This window comes from Bos javanicus, chromosome 18, assembly GCF_032452875.1.
Source record: "Bos javanicus breed banteng chromosome 18, ARS-OSU_banteng_1.0, whole genome shotgun sequence".
NCBI classification, from domain to species: domain Eukaryota; kingdom Metazoa; phylum Chordata; class Mammalia; order Artiodactyla; family Bovidae; genus Bos; species Bos javanicus.
The window spans coordinates 61,737,016-61,761,009 of NC_083885.1; the positions used below are offsets into that span (position 1 = coordinate 61,737,016).

General features: G+C 46.0%; 1 protein-coding gene and 1 long non-coding RNA gene across 2 annotated transcripts; one reads left to right on the forward strand and one right to left on the reverse strand.

Moving 5' to 3' along the window:
• Window positions 1-5,342: 5,342 nt before the first annotated feature.
• Window positions 5,343-8,651, forward strand: LOC133229474 (cationic amino acid transporter 3-like). The gene is made up of 3 exons (XM_061385842.1): window positions 5,343-5,721; window positions 6,271-6,456; window positions 7,691-8,651. Exons 1-3 carry the CDS (start codon window positions 5,343-5,345, stop codon window positions 7,891-7,893), a joined length of 768 nt encoding a protein of 255 aa, XP_061241826.1. The 3' UTR covers window positions 7,894-8,651.
• Window positions 8,652-14,181: 5,530 nt separating this feature from the next.
• LOC133231034 (uncharacterized) lies at window positions 14,182-23,457 on the reverse strand. The gene is made up of 2 exons (XR_009731017.1): window positions 23,056-23,457; window positions 14,182-14,622 (listed from the first exon to the last, which is right to left on the reverse strand). It is a non-coding gene; the product is annotated as an uncharacterized LOC133231034 (long non-coding RNA).
• Window positions 23,458-23,994: the final 537 nt, after the last annotated feature.

Sequence of the window (23,994 nt, forward strand, 5' to 3'; positions counted from 1 at the left end):
TTCTCCAACACCACAGTTCAAAAGCATCAATTCTTCTGTGCTCAGTTTTCTTTGTAGTCCAACTCTTACATCCATACACGACCACGGGAAAAACCATAGCCTTGACTAGACAGACCTTTGTTGGCAAAGTAATGTCTCTGCTTTTGAATATGCTGTCTAGGTTGGTCATAATTTTCCTTCCAAGGAGTAAGCATCTTTTAATTTCATGGCTGCAATCACCATCTGCAGTGATTTCATCATGTGAAATGCCAGGCTGGATGAAGCACAAGCTGGACTCAAGATTGCCAGGAAAAAATATCAATAACCTCAAATATGCAGATGACACCACTCTTATGGCAGAAAGTGAAGAGGAACTAAAGAGCCTCTTGATAAAAGTGAAAAAGGAGAGTGAAAAAGTTGGCTTCAAATTCAACATTCAAAAAACTAAGATCGTGGCATTCTGTCCCATCACTTCATGGCAAATAAATGGGGAAACAATGGAAACAGTGACAGACTTTATTTTCTTGGGCTTCAAAATCTTGGCAGATGGTGACTGCAGCCATGAAATTAAAAGACGCTGCTCCTTGGAAGAGAAGCTATGACCAACCTAGACAGCATATTAAAAAGCAAAGACATTACTTTGCCAACAAAGGTCTGTCTAGTCAAAGCTATGGTTTTTCCAGTAGTCATGTATAGATGTGAGAGCTGGGCCACAAAGAAAGCTCAGCAGCGAAGAATTGGTGCTTTTGAACTGTGGTGTTAGAGAAGACTCTTGAGAGTCCCTTGGACTGCAAGGAGATCCAACCAGCTCATCATAAAGGATATCAGTCCTGAATATTCATTAGAAGAACTGATGCTGAAGCTGAAGCTCCAATACTTTGGCCACCTCATGCAAAGAACTGACTCATTGGAAAAGACTCTGATGCTGGGAAAAATTGAAGGCAGGAGTAGACGGTTACAACAGAGGATGAGATGGTTGGACAGCATCACTGACTCAATGGACATGAGCTTGAGTAAACTCTGGGAGTTGGTGATGGACAGGGAGGCCTGGTGTGCTGTGGTTCATGGGGTCGCAAAGAGATGGACACAACTGAGTGACTGAACTGAAGAGCTGAGATCACTTAAAGTACTTATATGCATCATGACATACTCAGCTGGTCATAGGCACCTGTAAGAGCTTCACCATGAAAGCCCTGGTTGCTTCTTCATGAGGACCACATTGCAGCAACATCATGGTCATGTTATATGAGGTTATGTTATGGCTCCATTTTACCACATTATGGTTATAGCTGCTGCATCAGCCAGGAGAGAGGCTATGTTATGGCTGCCATGCCAGCCAGGAAAGAATAAATGTGTCTGCAGTTTCTGTGACTCCTCGCATCTCCTTCCAGCTTCTTAGCTCATGCCTTGCCTACCCTGGGTTTAGTGAACAGTGTGAACAGTGAGACAACTGATGTCATGAATAGGATCAGCAAGACACCCTCCTCCAGGGGATCTTGCCAACCCAGGAAACAAACCCGAGTCTCTTGTTTCTCCTGCATTGCAGGCAGATTCTTTACCACTGAGCCACCAGGGAAGACCCCACACACACACTGGAGTGTTCTCAGGTCATGTGCAGATAATGGGAAGCTGAGTGGTGTAAGAGGACTGGGAGGGAGCATGGTTTGAGTGGCATATCCCCAGATTTATAGTCCTTTATTCCTAATGTCTATGATGATCAAAAGAATTCAAGTATGCATGAAAATAAACAATCTCTAATGAAAATAGGAATGTTTTACTTGAACCAAAATAAGTATTAGAGTCTGGGGGACAGACTCGGAAATAGCTCTGACTAACTGCTCCATTAAAGCATGGATTTCAGCACATTCTTATCCTCATCCAAACAAAGAACATACATCAATATAACAGGGCACATTCCTTCAAGGTTTCAAGAGACAGACTTAGTACATAGGGAGACTATAGGACCCTGGTGTCTGGGCAGGGAATCTTAGCTTTCAGGAGGCGTTAACATGAATGCCATAAAGGGAATTATTATCCTTGTCTTCAAAACAGATGCTCTCTACTTCAGTGGTTAAAGAAGATGTGCTGTGAGGGACTGACAGGCTGTCTTAGTTCACACACAGTTCAGACTGAACCATGTATAAGACAAATTGAATTCCCCATACCTCAATATGTGAACATTTTCTCTATCACAAGCAGATAAAAATCCTAGAACTATATGATCCAGCAATTCTACTCCTGAGGCTATATCCAAGAGAATTGAAGACACACTCTGGAAGAGATATTTTTACACTCCTGTTCATAGCAGCATTTTTCACAATAAATAAAGCATGAAAGCAACCCAAGTGCTCATTGATCAAAAAAAAAAAAATGGAAAAGCCAATGTGGTATGTGCCCACAATAGAGTATTCTTCAGCATTAAAAAAAGAAGAGGATTCTAATACATGCTACAACATGCATGAACCTAGTAAACATTCTACCAAGTAAAATAAACCTTCCAGGAAAGGACAAATATTGATTGATTCTACTGAAATGAAGTCCCTAGTGTGGTCAGAATCATAAAGACAGAAAGTAGAATGGTAATTACCAGGAACTGGGAAAGGAGAAAGGGGGGTTGTTGTTGAATGGGTAGAATTTCAGTTTTGCCAGAAGAAAAAGTCCTGGTTTGTTTGCACAAAAAGTGAATGTATTTAACTTGACTGAAAAGTGAAAGTCTCTCAGTCATGTCTGACTCTCTGCTATCCCATGGACTGTATAGTCCATGGAATTCTCCAGGCCAGAATACTGGAGTGGGTAGCTATTCCCTTCTCCAGGGAATCTTCCCAACCCAGGGATTGAACCCAGGTCTCCTGCATTGAAGGCATATTCTTTACCAGCTGAGCCATCAGGGAAGCCCTACGTGATTGATCCACACACTTAAAATGATTAAACTAGTCAATTTTATATTATGTGTCTTTTAACACACACACACACATCATCATCATCATCATCATCATCATCATCATCTTGGAACCACCCCCTGAGGATAACCACAGAAGAGTCAGGGCTGATAGCCACACAGCAGATGCTCCCCGCCCACCCAGCCCCATCTCCACCCCAACAACCCAGGGGTAAGGACTGTCTTCTGTGCTCAGGACTCCCTGCTTCAGTTCTTGGAGATGTCTCAGCTCCAGCCCTGCATGGCTTACCCTCAGGATCGCTGACTGACCCAGTGCTCCAGGCTCTGCTTCAAGGATCCAGTAAGTCTCAGATCACCCTCTTCTGTAGGAGACTGGGCGCTGAGTTCACATTCTCCCAAAGAGACCTCTGCAACCCCAGAGTGCAGGGGTCAGCCCGGTTCCAGCCTGAGGGTGAAGAGCCCCATTTTCTAGATGAAAACAAGAGCTGGGACCTGTCTATGTTTGTGTGAGAAGAGGTAGGATTTGGGAGGTTAGATCAAATCTGCAGGCTGTGACTCTTTTTTGACTGGTGCTCAAACAATAGTGAAGATTCCCCTTATACATGGTTTGTGATGTGAATACTGATGTTAGTCTCCTGTATACTGTTGACCCTCCATATCTGTGGGTTCCTCCTCTGTGGATACAGGGACGACATAAATGACTTGACAATCCTCAGGTTTTGGTGACTGTAGAGATGACTGTATGGTGATTTATACTAAGTTACCATGAGGTTTGCTACAACCCTCTGTGAAGCAACTCTGTGAGGGTGGCTTTATTATTTACCATGGCAGCAATTTAGGAAAACAGAAGTAAATACCACAGAGCATAAAATTTGCCATCTTAAAATATTTTAAGCATCCAGTTCAGTACTGTGGCACATTTTGATGCAACATGTTTTCTTCTCCTAAATCCTCTTACACTTCCAGTAACTTTGAAACATATTAAAAGTCTTCCCTGAGTTTAACAATCCAAAGCTCAGACACGGAAGACTTGCTCAATGTGTCTTTTGACCAACTTCTCCTAATCACTCCATTGCTCTGTGGAATTGGACTCCCAGGGCCAGTGGCAGATGGATCTTCTTGATGGCTTTGTGTCTTATTGCCGAGGACCAGCCCCGGCTGATCCAGGGTATTCGAAGGGGAGACGGCGTTGGCGACCTATTCAAATGGTAATTAGAGATATAAAGAGTAATAGAATGAGGATAGCTCAGTAGGAAAATTCAGTGGAGAAAAGAGGCTGAGTAGCTTGGTTTACGCGGAAAATCAATATAACCCGTGACACCAGGTTAGCTCTGACCACGGAGGCCACAGGCGCCCTCTCGAATAGCGAAAGGTGCCCCACCTTAGACACCTTCTCGAGTGGGTCTTAGAAGCCCAGGCAAGTAAGTGGTCGCAGAGGATATCCACGCTCCAGATGGAGACTTCAGCCGGAAGTTAAAGGAAAGAATGACATGGGGAGACCAAGCATTGGTGAACAAGGCCCGTAGCTTTATTTTTAACAGGGGCTTTTATACCCTAAGTTACACATAGAGGATAATAGGGGATGCAAAGTCAGCAGTCTTTGATTCTTATCAAAAACCAGGGTTTCTTTCCTGCAAATTTATCGTATACAAATGGTTTAGGTGATTTACATCATCTTCTGGCCAGAAGGCCTACTAACATTTTATGACTCTTGACAAGGACTTATCAACAAAGACTTATTTTCTCTAAGAGTAATTATTTTAAGGTTTGGCGCCATCTTCCAAAGATAAAATTGCATTCCTATAGGGCGGATGTGTAATGGGTTTACAACAAAGGAAAGAATTTATTACCTTAAGGGTCTAAAGTTACTAACACCAAGGCCACTACTTATTTTTTCTATATACCAACTATTAATTAATACAAATTCAAGGATACAATTCAGGGGATGTGAAAACTTGGCAACAAGCATTGACTCATCAATGAAATCCTTTACTAGTTTATTCTGACAGTTTTTAACTCTCTGAGAGGCTCTAAGCTATTTGAATATCTTAAGCTTCCCGTGCCTCTGGAGGCTAGGAGACTGTAAACAATCGTATGCATAGCTGCAGGAGTCTGGGTAAACTTGTCAGGCGAGTTAGAGAGCCATCTGAGGGGTTTGGATTTAAACACTCCTAATTGCCCAGGAACTTTATTAATTGGAGCTGTAAGTTAACTCTTTGACAGAGAGAGAGAGATGGTGGTAGGGGACAGTCCCCAGTAAAGTCAGAGGTGAGAGCACAAAGCAATAAAGTAGGCAGACTCTGGTTTTTTGGGGGAAAATGCTCGAGAAGATCCGGGCGGACTCCTGAGGCTCGATCCCGCCTTTGCGTATGCCGAGCCTCCTTCCTCATGACCTTTGTCACGAGTGGAATGCCTCACCGGCTCCCGGCATCTTATTTTCTCAGCAGATTGTAACCTGTCAGCTATGTCTAGGATGCTGCATCAGTATGTTCGCCAATTTAGTCAGAAGCTGGTCCACAGGCGGCCGCTGGAGGTCAGAGCAGAGTCTGAGAGTCCCGAAGCTCATCTGAACACCCTCGACCTGGTGGCCTTGGGTGTGGGCAGAACCCTGGGAGCTGGCGTGTACATCCTGGTTGGTGCAGTGGCCAAAGTGAGAGCTGGACCAGCGACTGTCATCTGCTTCCTGATGGCTGGCCTGTCCTGTGTGTTGTCTGGGCTCTGCTATGCAGAGTTTGGGGCCCGGGTACCAGGCTCCAGTTCTGCATATCTCTACAGCTACATTACCATGGGACAACTCTGCGCCTTCATCACTGGCTGGAACCTCATCCTGTCCTTGGTCATCGGTGAGTGGATGGATTGGAGGACAGTGTGGGGCTTAAGATCAGGTTCTAGGAGGTGGGGTTTAGGTCTTCACTCTTTCATGAGAATTTGATTATCCACCTTTAGGGGGAAGTGGATAATTGTGGCAGGAAAACTCCACAACTTCATTGTTCTCAGCTCTCCCCTGCTTTCCTTAACTGATGGACCAAGAGCCCACAAGGAAAGGGGACTCTAGGCAGTGGCCAAGAGGGAGGCATGACCCACGGGCTCATCCCCTCACCATACTGAAGTCTCTGCTCAACTGTTTCTTTCATGGAATTTTCCTTTACATCTGATTTAATATTTCAATCCACACCTTCCAGCCCTCCTGGTTCCAACTTCCTATTATGTTTTCTTACATAACATTAATCTCCTCCTAGCATATTAAATAGTTGATTTATTTTATGAATCATCTGGGTCTTCCCATGCCAACTCATGAAAAGAAACTCTTTGAGGTCACGTATTTTGTTTGAGTTCCTCCAAAACAAAATATAGCCCATGGCCCATACTAGGAATTGGTTTATGTTTGTCAGTGAATGTTCCTTCTTCTGCCACTGCAGGCACCGCCTGTATAGCCCGGGGCTGGAGCTCCGCCTTGGACAGCCTGACTGGGAACCACATCTCTCAGGGGTTACAGGGAACTCTCTCTCTGCATGTGCCTTACTTCCTGCCCACCTATGCAGACTTTGTCGCCCTGGGCCTGGTGTTGCTGCTCACAGGTGAGAGGGGATGATGGGATGGGAAAAGTCAGGTGCAGAGCAGAAGCTGAGGTGAGAAAGGCTTGGGGTGGCAAAATGATGGAGAATGAGGACTGGAAAATAGGGTCTGTGATATGAAAGACAAGAAGGCAAGACATTCCCATTGTTGGTACCTCTGACAGTTGGGGCTTGATCATTCATAGGTGTGGGGGTGTGCAATTTGGGTTTTTTAGAAAAACTCATCACTCATTGGATGTTGAGTAGCAACTCTGAACTTTACTCACTAGATACCAGTGACACACACCTCCTAAACTGTGAAAATCATGATGTCCCCAGACATTGTCAAATGTCACTTGGCATACAAAGTCAACCCCAGCTGAAAATCATTTATTGAGATCTTATTGAGAGTTAAACTATAAAGAAGGCTAAGTGCTGAAGAATTGATGCTTTTGAACTGTGGTGTTGGAGAAGACACTTGAGAGTCCCTTGGACTGCAAGGAGATCTAACCAGTCCATCCTAAAGGAGATAAGTCCTGGGTGTTCACTGGAGGACTGATGTTGAAGCTGAAACTCCAATACTTTGGCCACCTGATGTGAAGAGCTGACTCATTTGAAAAGACCCTGATGCTGGGAAAGATTGAAGGTGGGAGGAGAAGGGGACGACAGAGGATGAGATGGTTGGATAGCATCACCGACTCAATGGACATGAGTTTGGGTAAACTCTGGGAGTTGGTGATGGACAGGGAGGCCTGGCATGCTGCGGTTCATGGGGTCGCAAAGAGTTGGACACGACTGAGTGACTGAACTGAACTGAACTGATTGAGACCTTACAAAGATGTATTTTTAATTGAGAAGACAATAACATAGCATAAATTAAACAAACTATTTTCCCCAGCTTTATTTAGCTATAAATGCAACACTGTACAAATTTAAGCTGATGTTTGGTAGATTTGGATTTAACATGACAATTTGGTAGAGGTATATGTTGTGAGATGATTGTCACAGTAAGAAATTAATGACCTTAAAATGTACAGGTCAGTGGGACTTAGTACACTCACAATGTTAGGTAACAGTCACCTTCACCTGGTTCCAAATATGTTTGTCACCCGGAAAGGAAACACCGTACCCACTGAGCAGTCACTGTCCATTCGCCCACCACCACCACTAACTCCATAACCCCTGACAACCACTAGTCTGCTTTCTGTGACTATGGATTTAGCTGTTTTGGATGTCTCGTATTCCATCTTTCCCACAGGAGTACTGGTCCTGGGAGCTCGTGAGTCGACCCTGGTTAACAAAGTGTTCACAGTCATCAACATTTTGGTTCTCAGCTTTATCATCCTCTCTGGCTTCATTAAAGGAGACCTGCACAATTGGGAGCTCACAGAACAGGACTACAAACTGAACGCATCTGGATCCACTGACATTTATAGTTTGGAACGGTGGTCTTGGCCATAGCAATGCTTGGGGGAGGTGGTGCAGAGCCAGAAATATGAAGACTAAAAGACCAGGGCTTCCCTGGCGGCTCAGTGGTAAAGAATCTGCCTGCCAATGCCAGAGACCTAAGTTCAATCCCTGGGTTGGGAAGATCCCCTAGAGAAGGAAATGGCAACCCACTCTGGTATTCTTGCCTGGGATATCCTATGGACAGAGGAGCTTAGAGGGCTACAGTCCAGGAGGGTGCAAAAGAGTAGGACATGACTTAGTGACAAAACAACAGCAACAAAGAGACCTGGGCTGATGGATCCAAGTGATGAGGGTCCAGGATTCGTGGTATTAAGGGAGGAGTCCAGTAGAGATGGCTCAACACATCTCACCCATGTCCTTCCTCATTCCTTCTCTCATCATAGCTTTGACCCTCTGGGTTCTGGAGGGTTCATGCCCTTTGGCTTTGAAGGAATTCTCCATGGGGCAGCAACATGTTTCTACGCATTTCTTGGTTTTGATTCCATTGCCATGAGAGGTAACGTGGTCACAGTGTGTCCCACCAGAGGGTTGGGCACAGTTTGGGCTTCTCTTGGGTGTAGGGGTTGGTAGTGGGTTAGCCTGTTCTTGAAGATTCAAGAGGGAATTTGATTTTGTGCTTTCATCCCAGTATGTTTTCCTGACTCAGCATTTCCGCCCTTCCTGCAGGGGAAGAAGCCCTAAATCCTCAGCATTCCATCCCCTTCAGCATCATGATTTCTCTCTTCATCTGCTTTTTGGCATATTTTGGAGTCTCAGCGGCACTCACCCCCATGGTACCCTACTACCAGATTCAGCCCAAGAGTCCTTTGCCGCAGGCTTTTCTCCATGTAGGGTGGGGCCCTGCCAGATATGTGGTGGCTGTTGGCACCCTCTGTGCTCTTACATCCAGGTCAGTGTTGTGGTTTTCTACCCATCTACTGTCAGATGCTCAGGTATCCCAGCCCTTGGGATTGAGAGACAAGAGAGAAAGACATCTTACCCCATGTAGACCAGGGAGAGGATGCCCTGGCCTCTCCTGCTTCTCCATGTCCTCTCACATGTCCCCATTTCCTCTCCCAGCCTCCTGGGTACCATGTTCACCATGCCTCGGTTGATCTACGCAATGGCAAAGGATGGGCTCCTTTTCCAGGGACTTGCCTGGATCTATGATCGCACAGGCACCCCCGTCATGGCCATCATGGCTTCTGGAAACATTGCAGGTGAATAAAAAGAATCTACTCCTTCTCTGAATCAACTTCCCAAACTTGCAGCAGTTACTCACTCTCTCCCTTCCCCACCTTGTCTATGCCGTCACTCCAGGGGTCATGGCATTACTCTTCGAGTTCATGGATCTTGTGGATCTTGTATCTGTTGGGACCCTGCTTGCTTATTCCCTGGTGATTTTTTCTGTGCTTGTCCTCAGGTGAGACCCCACTACACCTTGACTGGGGGCTTTGGGCTCTTGGAGATTGATGGGGAGGTAATTATCTTCTGCCTTCCTGCTGCTTTTTAAATGTCCTGGTCCACTTAGCTTGGAATAGATAGATTAGATTGTCCAATGTTGGATGAGTAGGAGCTGCTGTTATTATTGCTGTAATACCTCTAATTCAGATACCAGCCATATCAGATCTTAAGCAAGAAGGAGAAAACAGAAGACAAAATTGAGATGAAGTCTGAAATTGAAGGAAGTCCTTTGGACTCTGGACTTGAAGCAGGAACCTCAAACATTCTAAAGAGTCTGTGGTTCCCTCCCAGCACCATCCCCACCCGGAAATCTGGGCAGATTGTCTATGGATGTGCCTCCCTGATTGGTGAGCAGTGGGATTTCTTTTTGATGGCATTCTCATATTGGCAGGGTAGGGTGGAAATGTATCTTTTTCATTGATGAGGACACTTATCATGGCCCTTCCTGCTGTGGGCAGCCGGGGGAGGGGTGTGACCCCAGGTCCTGACATCTTTGTCTTCTGAGTCCAGCCTGTTCTCCTCCTCCTTGACCCTTGCAGTTCTCCTGCTGACCATCCTGAGCCTGCTCCTGGCCCAGTGGTCCAGCCAGGTGTTCTCTGGAGACCCCGGGCTCACAACAGTGGCTGTGCTGCTGCTGCTGCTCATCACTGGGGTCACGGTCATCATCTGGAGGCAGCCCCAGGACCCCACTTATCTTTATTTTAAGGTAGGTGATCTTATGTGCCCAAAACATCCACCTTTAGTTTATGAAGTCTGCATGCTTTGAGGTCTAAACATCCTTCGCTGGACCAGGGAAGAAGGGGAGTTACTGAAACCACTGGACTCTTCCCTGATCCACACTCAATGCTTTACAAATCCAACCTAAGAGGCACTGAACACATCCCCAGTAATAATGGAATCTCCCATCCACATGGAGTAGTGTCTCCCTTTCAGATGTCTGGGGTGTGTTCAGGGATGAACTGACTCTGCCCCACAGGTCCCTGCTCTGCCTGTCCTCCCACTGGTCAGCATCTTCGTGAACATTTACCTGATGATGCAGACGACCTCTGGGACCTGGGCCTTATTTGGCATCTGGGCAGCAATTGGTAAGAGGCTTCCTTGGAAAATAGGACCCCTTGAGTGACTGAACCTAACCCTTTTCCTACCACCTCTCCCTAAACTGTCAGATGCTATGACAGGAGGCCTATTGGGCACTTATAAGGGGGGAGAGCACCTAAATTCCCTTCCTATCATCTCATTTCCCTACTAGGATCTGTCATATACTTTGGATATGGGATCCGACACAGCCTGGAGGAGAACAATGAGCAACAGCCACCAGCCTCCACCTCCCAGACTCTTGACAAAAACATCCTTGGTGCTGGGTCATCTTAACCGCAGGAAGTAGATGCTGTATGGAATCCCTCCATGCACTGAAGGATCTGCTGGTTCAAGGACACTCTGAGCCTCTACGGAGTATGAGTGTGGGATGCATTTACAGCCATGAATTTTTTGCCAACAGACAAAGCGACTTTAAATACTGCACATTTTTTGGCTGCAGAGCATAGCTTGTGGGCGCTTAGTTCCCCGACCAGAGAATGAACCCCAGGGCCACAGGACTGATATCACCAAGTCCTAACCACTGGACCTCTAGGGAATTCCTAAAGTCTTACAATTTTTATGTAAGTTTTTTAAAATATCATATGTATACAGAAAAATGCATGCTTCATAAGTGTGCAGCAAGATACATTTTCACCAGGAAATTATCACAATGTAATCAGCAACCAGAGGAAGAAATAAAAATACTAACCTGCACATAGGAAACAACTACTCAGCCGTTAAAAAAGACCTAAAGTCTCCACCACAGCGTAGGCCACTCCATTACATCTTGTGTGGTTGGCTTTAAAAAAAAAATTTTAAGTATTTTACATCAACTATTTCAATTTTTTATATGTTAATCTAACAGTCCACCACTTCATCTAAGCTCCATTATGAAGGTGTATGCCCAGTGTTTCAGCATGTGGGTCACTTGATGCAGGTCAGAATCTAGTCAGCCCTTCAGCAGTACCCCCATCCCTGCTTCACCCTCCACTTCCTGTTCCAGGTTTTCTTTCATGAGGAGCAGAGCTCCTGACCTCCTAGATCAAGTGTCATTTCTCTGCCTATGTCCTCAGCTCTCCCAGCAAATGGAGCTCCTTGAAGAAGGGGACCAAGTCATATCCCCTTTATCCTCTTTGTGCAAGGCTGGATGCAGGCATGATGCTTGTTAAATGCTTTCGTTGCTTGAATTCACATCGGAGATGGTAAGCTCCCCTTCCCCTTGTTGGGGTCCAGCTGGGGTTGGGGTCCCCCCACACTGGAGTGTCTCAGATCATGTGAAGACTGTGGGGAGTCAAGTAGTATAAAAGAGACTAGGTGAGATCAGGGTTTAAGTGGGTTCCCCAGATTTATAGCCCTATTTTCCCAGAGTCCTTGATGATCATATGAATTCAAGTGTTTGTGAAAATAATCAATATAACGGGAATAAGCAAGAGTTTTATTTGAGCCAAAATGAGGACTATAGTCTGGGAGACAGACTCTCAGATAGCTCTGGGGAATTGTTCCACTGAAGCACAGTTTCCAGCATCATCTTATACTTCATCCAAACAAAGAACACACATCATCCTGACAGGGTGTATTCCATCAAGATTTCCAAAGAGACAGACTGAGTACATAGACAGTGAGGCAACGAACTGTATGCTGGTGGCTGGGAAGGGAACCTTATCTTCCAGGGAGTGTTAACGTGGACGCCATGAGAAGGGAGTTATTCATTCTTATCTTCAAAACAGATGTTCTTTACCTCAGTGGTTAAAGAAGATGAGCTGTGAGGGTCTGACAGGCTGTTTTAATTCACACAAAGTTCCAGCTGAACCATGCATAAGTCAAATTGACTTCCTCATATTTCAATATGTCAACATTTTCTCCATCACAAGCAGGTAAAAATCTTAGATCCACATGATCCAGCAATTCTACCTTGGAGGGTGTACTCAGAAAAATTGAAACCACACTCTGGAAGAGGCATTTGTGCATCCATGTTCATAGCAGCATTTCTCACAATAAAACATGGAAGAAAACCAAGTGCCCATTGATCAAAGCATGGCTAAGCCCATGTGGTACGTGCCCACAATAGAGTGTTATTAGCGTTAAAAAGGAAGGGGATTCTAACACATGCTACAACGTGGATCCTAGCGGACATTCTTCTAAGTAAAATAAGCCTGTCCAGAAAGGACATATACTGTCTCATTCCACTGAAATGAAGAACCTGGAGCTGTCAGAGTCATAGCGACAGAAAGTAGAAGAGTGACTGCCAGAAACTGGGAATGGAGAAAGGAGGGAATTTTGTTGAATTGGTACAGAGTTTCAATTTTGCTGAATGGAAAAAGTCCTGGAGTTCGGTTGCACAAAAAGTGAATGTATTTAATGTGACTGAACTGCACACTTAAAATGATTAAACTAGTCAGTTTTATGTTATGTGTATTTTACCACACACACAAAATTTTGGAACCTCCCCTGAGTGTAACCACAGAGGAGTCAAGCTGATAGCAACTCTGCAGATGCTCCCCACCCATCCAGCCCCATTTCCACCCCAACAACCCAGGGGTTCAGGACTGTCTTCTGTGTTCAGGACTCCCCATTTTGGTTCTTGGAGGTGCCTCAGCTCCTACCCTGCATGGCTAAACTCGGCCTCCCTGATTGACCCAGTGCTCCAGGCTCTGCTCCAAGGATCCAATAAGTCTTGGGTCATGCTCTCCTGGAGGAGACTGGACGCTGAGTTCACATCCTCCCAAAGAGACCTCTGCAACCCCAGAGTGCAGGGGGTCAGCCTGGCCCCTGACTGAGGGTGGAGAGACCCGTTTTCCAGATGAAAGCAGGAGCTGGGAGCTGTGTATGTTTGTGTTGAGGGGAAACAGGTTAGGTGTGGGAGATGGGATCAAATCTGGATGCTCTTTTTTTGTCTGGAGTTCAAACAGTATCAAAGATTGCCCACATAGAGGATTTATGATATGCGGGCCACTTCATTTCAGTCTCCTGTCAGCACCCCATAATTGGAGGCTCCTCCTCCTTGAATATGGAAGAGACCATCAGGGACTTGAGAACCTGTGGGTTTTGGTACCCATGGAGGAGGCCGTCATGGTGATTTATATTAAACCACCTTGCAATACATTATACCCAGCAACTCTGTGAAGCTCGCCCTATTATTTATCATTGGCAGCAATTTTGTTAAATGGTTGTTAAAATACACATGACAAAATTTACTACTTTAACCGTTTCAGAGTTTTCAGTAAATCGTATTTACATTGTCGAGCAACCAACCTCTAGAAAACTTTTCATCTTATAAAACTGAAACTGTGTCCCCATTTGGCAATTACTTCCCATTCTCCTCTTCACCAAAGCCCCAGACCAACTACCACTCTACTTTCTGTCTCTACGAATTTGACTACTCTGGGTACTTCATAGAAGTGGTATCATATAATATTTGTGTGTGTGTGTGTGACTGTCTTATGTCACTTACCATAATGTTCTCAAGACTCCTCAGTGTTGTAGCTTGAGTCAGAATTCCCAATCATTTCTTTTAAGGCTGCACAATATTCCGCTGTACATACAGACCACACTCCTTCGTGGATGAACACTTGGTTTGCTTCCGTCTTTCAGCTATGGGGCACAATGCTGCTATGAACATATGTGTACAAATATTGTACACTGTTTTGAAATACTATTTCCATTTGTTTTGGGTATACATCCATAGAGGGAATGCTCGATAATTGCTGTGTCCAGCACAACGGGTGAGAAAGACCCGAGTAATGAAAAGACAGACACGTATAATTTGGCAAGCGGGGAGTCAGGGGCCCTGCTGCTCTCCATGGCAGGAAGACAAAATGACTCCTTTCAGCCCGCACTTTTATTGGCAGAAGTCCCGTGAGAGCACTTGGAAACAGCTATACTGGGGAGTTTGATCAGTGCACCATAAAGGGGGAGGCAAGTTAAGGCCCTGCTGTTGATCAGGAACATCTTGGTTTGTTTCCATGGAGACGGAGGCAGGGGCAGGCAGTGAAGTGGAGCAGAGAGTATGTCCCTTCGGCTCGCTCACTAGGACAATCACAGGGTGCGATATGCTGCACCCTCCAGTCATGGGGCAGGTTCTGGTCTCTGCTCCGCCAGGCTGCAACATCACCCCCTTTTTGTCTTGACTGCAGGGCCATCGTGGTCAATAACAATGAGTCTCAGGGGACTATCTCCTTGATCTGAGGCTGAATCTGCAGACTATGAGAAGGAGTAAAGCACAAGCATTAGTACTCAGGTTCCCCGTAAACCTCCTCCGAAGCCTTTGATTACATTTAGTGGGTTATGTTTTTGGAAAGAATCTTCAATTTTAGTCAGAACTTCTGAGGCTGGGGTGGCCTGAAGGTGGGCTTGACTGGTTATGGTAACCTGTTCCTGGAGATGGGCGATGTCTAGTGACACATTGCTCCAAGCTCCTTGGAGGTGATTTTTTTTTTTAACCAAATCCCAGGTATGTGTAGTCATTATATTTAAGGGGAGTAACACAGTAATGAGTAACATTCCAGTGGGAAACAAACTGTTGCTGGTTAAGTGTAGGCTCTGTATCTGTTCTCCCATCCCATCTCCCATAGCAGTGTGTTCTTAGTAGCAGCTAACTCAGATTCAAATCGGGTGTCAATTCTTAACTGAGTATTCCACACGTAGGAAGCATTTTGTACCTAGTCATTGACAAGGTGCTGTGTCTGCACGGTCGATACCAGGGCAGTGGTTGCAACAGCAGTAGCAGTCACTAGAACGACAAGGATATAATTCCTGCAATCAACATCCCCAAAAAGCATTTAAATGCAATGCACCAGGGAATCAAGTGTCTGGATAATTAAATGCACGCCAGGTATTGCCTCCCAAGGTTCGGTTAAGTTAACCGGAAGCCAGGCAGCGGGCATGCATTGAAGGACAAGCACAGAATTGCGCTGTATTACAGCATGATTTATGCAGTGATACAGTCTGCAAGATGTACGTGTCACATTCCATATATTATTTTCATTTTTAATGTAAGGATTCCCTACTAAGAACACTTGTGTGAAAGCCACATACAGTGACTCCTAAGGTCGTAAGAGTGTAGTTATCCTTGTTTTTAGACTAATTGCTAGCAGAAATATGGACTGGATAGAAGGGGAGAGCGACCTTTCAAATATGCGTGTGTAAAGGACTCGATTTTTTTAGTAGGCTAATGCTAAGTCACTTCAGTCGTGTCCGACTCTGTGCGACCCCATAGACGGCAGCCCACCAGGCTCCCCTGTCCCTGGGATTCTCCAGACAAGAACACTGGAGTGGGCTGCCATTTCCTTCTCCAATGCATGAAAGTGAAAAGGGAAAGTGAAGTCGCTCAGTCCTGTCCGACTCTTAGCGGCCCCATGGATTGCAGCCTACCAGGCTCCTCCGTCCATGGGATTTTCCAAGCAAGAGTACTGGAATGGGGTGCCATTGCCTTCTCCATTTTTAGTATCAATATATTATATCTTAGGAGCAGCCTTCATGCCGAACAATGGGACCGGAATTTTGAATAAATGCTTATGTTTTACTTTGCACAGGCACAGACTGCCGTTTCAGGGCTATGCAGTTGCGTCCAAGGGCTCGACTGTGAGGTCCTCAATCATAAAATGTAAGATTGGCAGCACGAATCTGATGAGGACGAGGGACCACACTGTCCTCCCAATGCAGCCCCTGTTCAGACGCATCCCATACTTTGTCTTCTAATGGGTGGATCCCAGGACAGAGGCTACAGGTCATGTGGTCCTGCCCTTTATAATACTTCCAGCCAATATCGTGTATATTTGAGCTGTTTGATTATCATGTGTGGGCACAATATTTATCCAAGTTTGAGTATGGACATTAAGGCAATTGGAGCCACTGCCTACACAAAGTGACAAGGAGGAGGTCAATCCAGAATAATTATACAAGGCTCCTTCTTGTACTAAATCTGGAGGTGCCCCATTAGGATCAGGGAACCAGTGGGAATCATTGGCCCAAATTGGGGGGGAAGGGTAAATCCAGGTTAAGGGTCTAGCTGATGGAGGGTTTGGAACACAAGTCCAAAACAAATCAGCATCTGTCCTAGTTACTGCCCGGGAGACCAATGCCACCATAGCCAGCAGCACGGTCTCGGGGGTCTTAAGTGTTTGTGCAGGAGCATCTATTCACTCTTCTGACTGAGTCTCTTCAGTTGTCCCCAGGTCACAGGAGGTGCCTGATGAGTGCGTAGCCTCTGGACTTTCTGGGTCACCCATCACCATGCTCACTGTGGGATCCCACATCTCCCATGGTGCAAATGGGGGGTTCATGCACATGCTTGGTATCCAACAAGGGCCTTGATATGGTTGAGACACAAGCATATCCTCACCCCAGGTTGGTAGAGGGGGTCGGCCCTTCGCATGGACCACCTTCTGGCGCCTTCCACCAGACCTGTGGGTGTTGCACTGAAGGGGTATGTGAATGGTGTTTCTCACACAGGGTGGATTTTTGATCATCTGTTGTGAAAAATTTTAAGGTTAGGAGAGCCAGATGCAGACGTCCAGGTGGAGATTTCCCTGCTATTCCCCCTTTATGTTTTAAAAGTTGATTTTTAAGAAAATAATGTGCTCGTTCAACAGTAGCCTGGTCAGTCAAGTTACATGGGATGTCTGTAGAGTAACTAATAGACTGCTGCTACTGCTGCTAAGTCGCTTCAGTCGTGTCCGACTCTGTGCGACCCCATAGACGGCAGCCCACCAGGCTCCCCCATCCCTGGGATTCTCCAGGCAAGAACACTGGAGTGGATTGCCATTTCCTTCTCCAATGCATGAAAGTGAAAAGGGAAAGTGAAGTCGCTCAGTCCTGTCCAGCTCTTAGCGACCCCATGGATTTCAGCCTACCAGGCTCCTCCGTCCATGGGATTTTCCAGGCAAGAGTACTGGAGTGGGGTGCCTTTGCCTTCTCCGACTAATAGACTAGAGAGAGCAAAAGGTTTTAAGAGCTTTATTTATGTAAGCAGGCCTGTTGTTGGTTTTAAGTTTCTTTGGAATGCCCATATGAGCAAAAGCGGCTAATAAATGGCATTGGGCATGAATGGTGGTTTCACCAGGATGAGCAGAAGCCCAAAGCATGTGAGAATAAGTATCGCTAGAAATATGGAGGTAGCTAAGGCATCCAAACTCAGGAAAATGGGTCACATCCATCTGCCAGATTTTATCTGGAGTAAGCCCTCCGGGGTGAACTCCAGGCGGTGGAGGTTAATAAGCACTGACTTGCTGACAGGAAGGATAGGCTTGAATAATTTGTGTTGCTTGGGGTTTAGTAATGTTAAACTGATGTCTAAGGGACCGGGCAGATTGCTGAAGAAGTTGATGAGACTGGTAAACCTGCTTAAAAATGGGCATTGTTAAAAGATCAGCCTGAGAATTGCCAAGGGAGGGGAGAGTGAGCTCGACTACGTGTAATAAAGAAAGAAAGGAAAGGAAAGAAACAGGAACTAATGGCTTTTTGAGGTTGGAGAAATAGGAATAATTCCTCAGAATTAACTTGTTTAATTTTTGTAGTCTCAATAGACTTGGTCATTCCAACAACATAGGCAGAGTCACTAACAATATTAATAGGGGTCTTATCTTTAGATACTGCTGCTGCTGCTAAGTCACTTCAGTTGTATCTGACTCTGTGCGACCCCATAGACGGCAGGCTCGCCCGTCCCTGGGATTCTCCAGGCAAGAACACTGGAGTGGGTTGCCATTTCCTTCTCCAATGCATGAAAGTGAAAAGGGAAAGTGAAGTCGCTCAGTCATGTCCGACTCTTCGAGACCCCATGGGCTGCAGCCCACCAGGCTCCTCCATCCATGGGATTTTCCAGGCAAGAGTACTGGAGTGGGGTGCCATTGCCTTCTCCTCTTAAATACAAGTATTGTAATTACTGCTACTAGCTCCACCCGCTAAGCCGAGGTATGGGAAGTAACTAGAGTTTCTCGTTCGTCAGGACCAGTAATGTCTCCTTTGCCATTTTTGCCTGGAGAATCCCAGGGACGGGGAAGACTGGTGGGCTACCATCTATAGGGTCGCAGAGTCGGACATGACTGAAGTGACTTAGCAGCAGCCATTGTTAGAGCCATCTGTAGAGTAAGTAGGAGCACCTGGGATAGGTGTGGCCTTGGTGACTCTGGGCCACACAAAGGAAGTTAGGGAAATAAATTGTAATAATTTATGTGCAGGAGGGTGATTGTCTAAAATGCCCACAGAATCAGCAAGGGCAATCTGCCATGATAAGCAAGTTTACCAAAGTTGCTGTTGTTGAATTTTGTCAAATGGAACATGGAGAGTTTGAGGATTAAAGCCAGTCAACTGGTGAGTACATTTCCTTCCTTGCATAATTAAATTAGACCCGAGGGTAATGTATGTCAACAGGGTTTTGCCCTCCTGAGCATGTGGGAACAACCATTCTATGATGTCAAATGTGGGCTGTTCTTGGAATAGAACTCCTATAGGGGCTTCTGGAGAAGCTATAGCAATGAAGAGAATGGGATAATCATAGTGAATATGATTAAGTTGAGCATTTTGAATGGCAATATTTACTATATCAAGTTCCTTTTTAGTTTGTGGAGTCACAGTTTGAAGGGAAGAAAGGGCTGAGTCCCCTTTAAGAGTCTCAAAGAGGTGTTCAAGTGAGGCTGGTAGGAATGTCCAAGGCAGGGCACAACCAATTAATATCTCCTAAAAGCTTTTGAAAATCATTTAATGTTTTGTACTTTCTGGGGTGTAATGGTGGCATTCTGAAACCCGATAACCTAAATAGCAAAAGGGAGCTGTTTTTTGAATTTTTTCAGGGGCTACATGTAGTCCCCATCATATAAGGTCATGTTGAACTTGGTGAAAAAAATGGGTTTAGGAGAGACTCCTCTGGGGCAGCTAAGAGTATGTCATCCACATAGTGAATGATGTTGGCTTGAGGATAGAGGGCTCAAGCTCACTCCAGAGTGCTAGCCACATACAGTTGGCAGAGCATAGAACTATTCATCACCCCGAGGCAACATTTTCCACTGGTACCATTTCATGGGAGCTTGTTGGTTAATACTGGGTACTGAAAATGCAAATTTCTCTCTGTCTTGTGGAGCTAAGGAGATTGTATAAAAACAATCTTTAAGATCCAGAATTACAGTGGGAATCTCAGATATACAGATGACACCACCCTTGTGGCAGAAAGTGAAAAAGAACTAAAGAGTAATGAAAGTGAAAGAGGAGAGTGAAAAAATTGGCTTAAAGCTCAACATTCAGAAAAATAAGATCATGGCATCTAGTCCCACCACTTCATGGCAAATAGGTGGGGAAACAGTGGCAGACTATATTTTTGGGGGCTCCAAAATCACTGCAGGTAGTGACTGCAGCCATGAAACTAAAAGACGCTTACTCCTTGGAAGGAAAGTTATGACCAACCTAGACAGCATATTAAAAAGCAGAGACATTACTTTGTCCACAAAGGTCCATCTAGTCAAGGCTATGGTTTTTCCAGTGGTCATGTATGGATGTGAGTTGGACTATAAAGAAAGCTGAGCACTGAAGAATTGATGATTTTGAACTGTGGTGTTGGAGAGGACTCTTGAGAGTCCAGTGGACTGTGAGGAGCTCCAACCAGTCCATCCTAAAGGATATCAGTCCTGAAAGTTCATTGGAAGGACTGATGCTGAAGCTGAAACTCCAATACTTTGGCCACCTGATGCAAAGAGCTGACTCATTTGAAAAGACCCTGATGCTGGGAAAGATTGAAGGTGGGAGGAGAAGGGGACGACAGAGGATGAGATGGTTAGATGGCATCACCAACTCAATGGACGTGAGTTTGAGTAGACTCCAGGAGTTAGTGATGGTCAGGGAAGCCTGGCATGCTGCAGTCCATGGGGTCGAAAAGAGTTGGATACAACTGAGCAACTAAACTGAACAGAACTGATCCTGAGGTATGGCCGAAGGGGATGGGAGTCCAGGCTGCAAGGCCCCCATGGGTTTCATTTCTGCATGAATAGCTCAAAGATCATGAAGCAATCTCCATTTGCCTGATTTTTTAGGGATTGTGAATACTGGAGTATTCCAAAGACTAGTACTGTCCTCTATATGTCCTGCTTGAAACTGTTCTTCTACTAAGGCTTGTAAAAGCATAAGTTTCTCCTTTGTTAGAGGCCATTGATCCACCCAAACAGATTTAGATGTAAGCCACATTAGAGGTATCGTGTGTGGTGGCAGACAAACTTCAATGGCCCTCATTAAAAATTTTTATAGCCTAGCCCTTTTCTGTCCAATTTGGGCTGAATAGGTAAAAGAGAAGGGTGTCCCTGTAAATTCTTTCCTAGCCCTTTTCCTGCTTGATGCCCCATTCTCACTGCCATATGATTTGTCTTTCCCTTGTTGGAGAGAACTAGGTGCCATCGGGTAAGCAGATCTCTGCCCCATAAATTACAGGGAATGTCTGCAATAAAAGGTTGGAAATGAGCGAGTTGTTTATCCAGCCCTAGGCAAGAAAGAACTGTTGCACTTTGAGCAAGTTGTTGGGGTTCTCCCAAGCCTGAGATTTTTCCCTGGGGTTCAGTCAAGGACCAATCATCTGGCCATTAATGAGAAGTAATGATGCAAATATCAGCCTCCAGTATCTGAGAGAAGGTTTTTCCTTGAATTTTAACCTTACAGGTGGGGCCCATCTGAGAGTATTTGTTGAGTAAAGCACACTACTTGATCATTTGTGATCCCCAATCCTTGTTCTCGTCTGGTGACAGGATTAGAATTGTTAGGGGCATGGCAAGGCAAGAGAAGGGAGTGAGCAATTCCCTGACCTTGAGGAATGACATGGAAGGAATGAGAGAGACCTTACTTTAATTTCTCCTCAATAGCCTGGGTCAATACGGCCAGGAAGGATTTGGAGGCCCTTAAGAATAAGGCCACTTCTGCCCAGAATGAGTACTGCAGTCCCCGGTGGAAGGGGGCCTCTGATCCCAGTAGGGATTGCTATAGGGGCGGTCTGATTCAATAATCTGAAGTTACTCGGATTGGGAGGTCCAACCCAGCACTTCCGCTGGCAGTGGCTGAGAGGCTGGAGACAGGCTGAAGGGTGCGCTGGAGGTCCTCACCGCGTACGTCCCCATTGTTTGTGGGGCCTGGGGTGGCCCAGCTGGCCGGTTCCCGGCTGTAAAGGGGAACCGTTTCTATGGACTTTTGATCTGCATTGATTGGCCCCGTGATTGCCTTTCTGGCACCCGAGGACAGTCTTGGTGTTCTACTGTCACCGGTAGGCGGAGGCATTGTAACACCCGTTTGGGGCCGGGAAGCGCAATCGTTTTTCATATGTCCGGGCTTCCCACCTTGAAAGCATTTGGCAGGGGAAGAGCTAAAATTATTTTTAAAGGCAGCACGGATTGCGTGAGCTAGCATGGTTTGTTTGTGAGCCTGTGTACCCATATTTGACACGCTCGGACAAAATCAGCAAGGCTGCCATTTTGACGAACAGGGTGAAAGGCTGCCTTGGAATCTTCACTGGCATTTTCATGGGCTAATTGTTTTAACAACTCATTCTCCGCTGTAGGACTAGGAATTTGAAGGCGGAGAGCAGATGAGAGCCGGTCTACAAATTCAGTGACGTCTTCCCCGGGTCTCTGTAATATTTTAACAAATGAGCCGGTAGGCTCGCCGGGGTCTGATCCTGTCCGCCACGCCCTTCGGCAGCGTTTGGCAATCTGTTCATAAGCTCCCACCAGTGTACCGTCATAAGTCAACTGGGCTGCTGGACTGCTATATTGCCCTGTGCCTGTGAGCATTTCAAAAGGAAGATTACGTCCATTGGCCAAATTAATACCGGCTTGCCCTTAGCACAACTCAGTATAAGAGGCAAAAAATTGTAAATATCGGAGACCACTGAAAGCAGCTTTAGCTAACATTTTAACATCCTAAAGAGACCGTCTCCCACGCAAACAAATTTCCAATAGTTTCTGTGTATGCGGGGAATTAGCCCCATTCAACCTAACACTAGATTTTAGTTTCTTTAAAACCTTAATGTCAAAAGTTTCGTCGGTTGCAGTAACCTGAGAGGGATTACTAGGGTCCGGCCTGTAATTGATAGGGAAAGCAAGATGGTCCTCATGACCAAAGCACCCATAGGAAGGGCATAGGCCGTGGCCTGCTGAAACCGAGTCAGCGGCTAATCCTCCCGAGACATTTCTGGACCCAGTGGAGGCGGCGGTGGTGGAAAATCGCCCTCAGGCTTGGATGGTGAAGGGGCGGAAGGGTTAACGCGAGCCGCCACCCGAGCACACCGCCTTTTCACGTGGTTTCTCAGTCTGTAAAGGGTGTAGAGTCATTCGCACTAACCCCAGGTCGCAAATACCGTCACGGGTATGCGGTCCCCCCTCCTGTGTGCTGTTTTTAAATTTTCTCCCACTCGATCCCAATTTTCAATGTCTAGAGTGCCTTCTTCCGGAAACCAAAATTTATATTTAACTACCTCTCAGCAACTGTATCAATTACTCCTCTTTCACCTGCGCTCCAGCAGTCCGGAGGAGGTGCCTGAAAAGCTGGAGATAAGGTTTCTCAGCTTTAGTCAAATCCTTCCCCATTGTTACCCTGACTTTGTAAGACAGCAAGGGACGTCCCACCCTTAGGAGTCTGAGGGCCTGGTCGCGATCCAGGCGTCTCACTTACCGCTCGCTGTCTTCACGTTCAGTGTTTCCCTCGGGAGGAATACTTCCCGACTTCAAGTCCCTGTTCCAGCGCCACCTGCCGCGTCCAGCACAGCGGGTGGGAAAGACCCGTCTAATTAAAGGACAGACACGTATAATTTGGCAAGCAGAAGTCAGGGGGCCCTCCTGCTCTCCATGCAGGAAGACAAAATAACTCCTTTCAGCCCGCACTGAATAATGCCAATGATGGCAGAAGTCCTGTGAGATCATAAGGGAATAGCTGTACTGGGGGGAGAAGGCAATGGCACCCCACTCTAGTACTCTTGCCTGGAAAATCCCATGGACAGAGGAGCCTGGTGGGCTGCGGTCCATGGGGTCGCTAAGAGTCGGACACGACTGAGCGACTTCACTTTCACTTTCCACTTTCATGCATTGGAGAAGGAAATGACAACCCATTCCAGTGTTCTTGCCTGGAGAATCCCAGTGACGGGGAGCCTGGTGGGCTGCCCTCTATGGGGTCGCACAGAGTCGGGCACGACTGAAGTGACTTAGCAGCAGCAGCATACTGGGGAGTTTGATCAGCGGCACCATAAAGAGGGAGGCAAGTTAAGGCTCTGCTGTTGATCAGGAACATCTTGTTTCCATGGAGACGGAGGCAAGGGCAGGCAGTGAAGCGGAGCAGAGAGGTATCCTGCCCCCAAGAATGTCCCTTCAGCTTGCTTACTAGGATAATCAGGAGGGCGCAGTTTGCCGCAACCTCCAGTCATGGGGGCAGGTTCACAATATGATAGCTCTCGTTATCTTAGACCTAGTTTAATACAAACCTAACTGTTCTCTCTGCTTTTTCATCTTGTCATTTCTGTTTTTTTAAGCTTCTTATTTTATATAGGGGTATAGCCTGTTAACGATGTGGTGATAGTTTCAGGAAAATGGCAAAGGGACTCAGCCACACATATACACA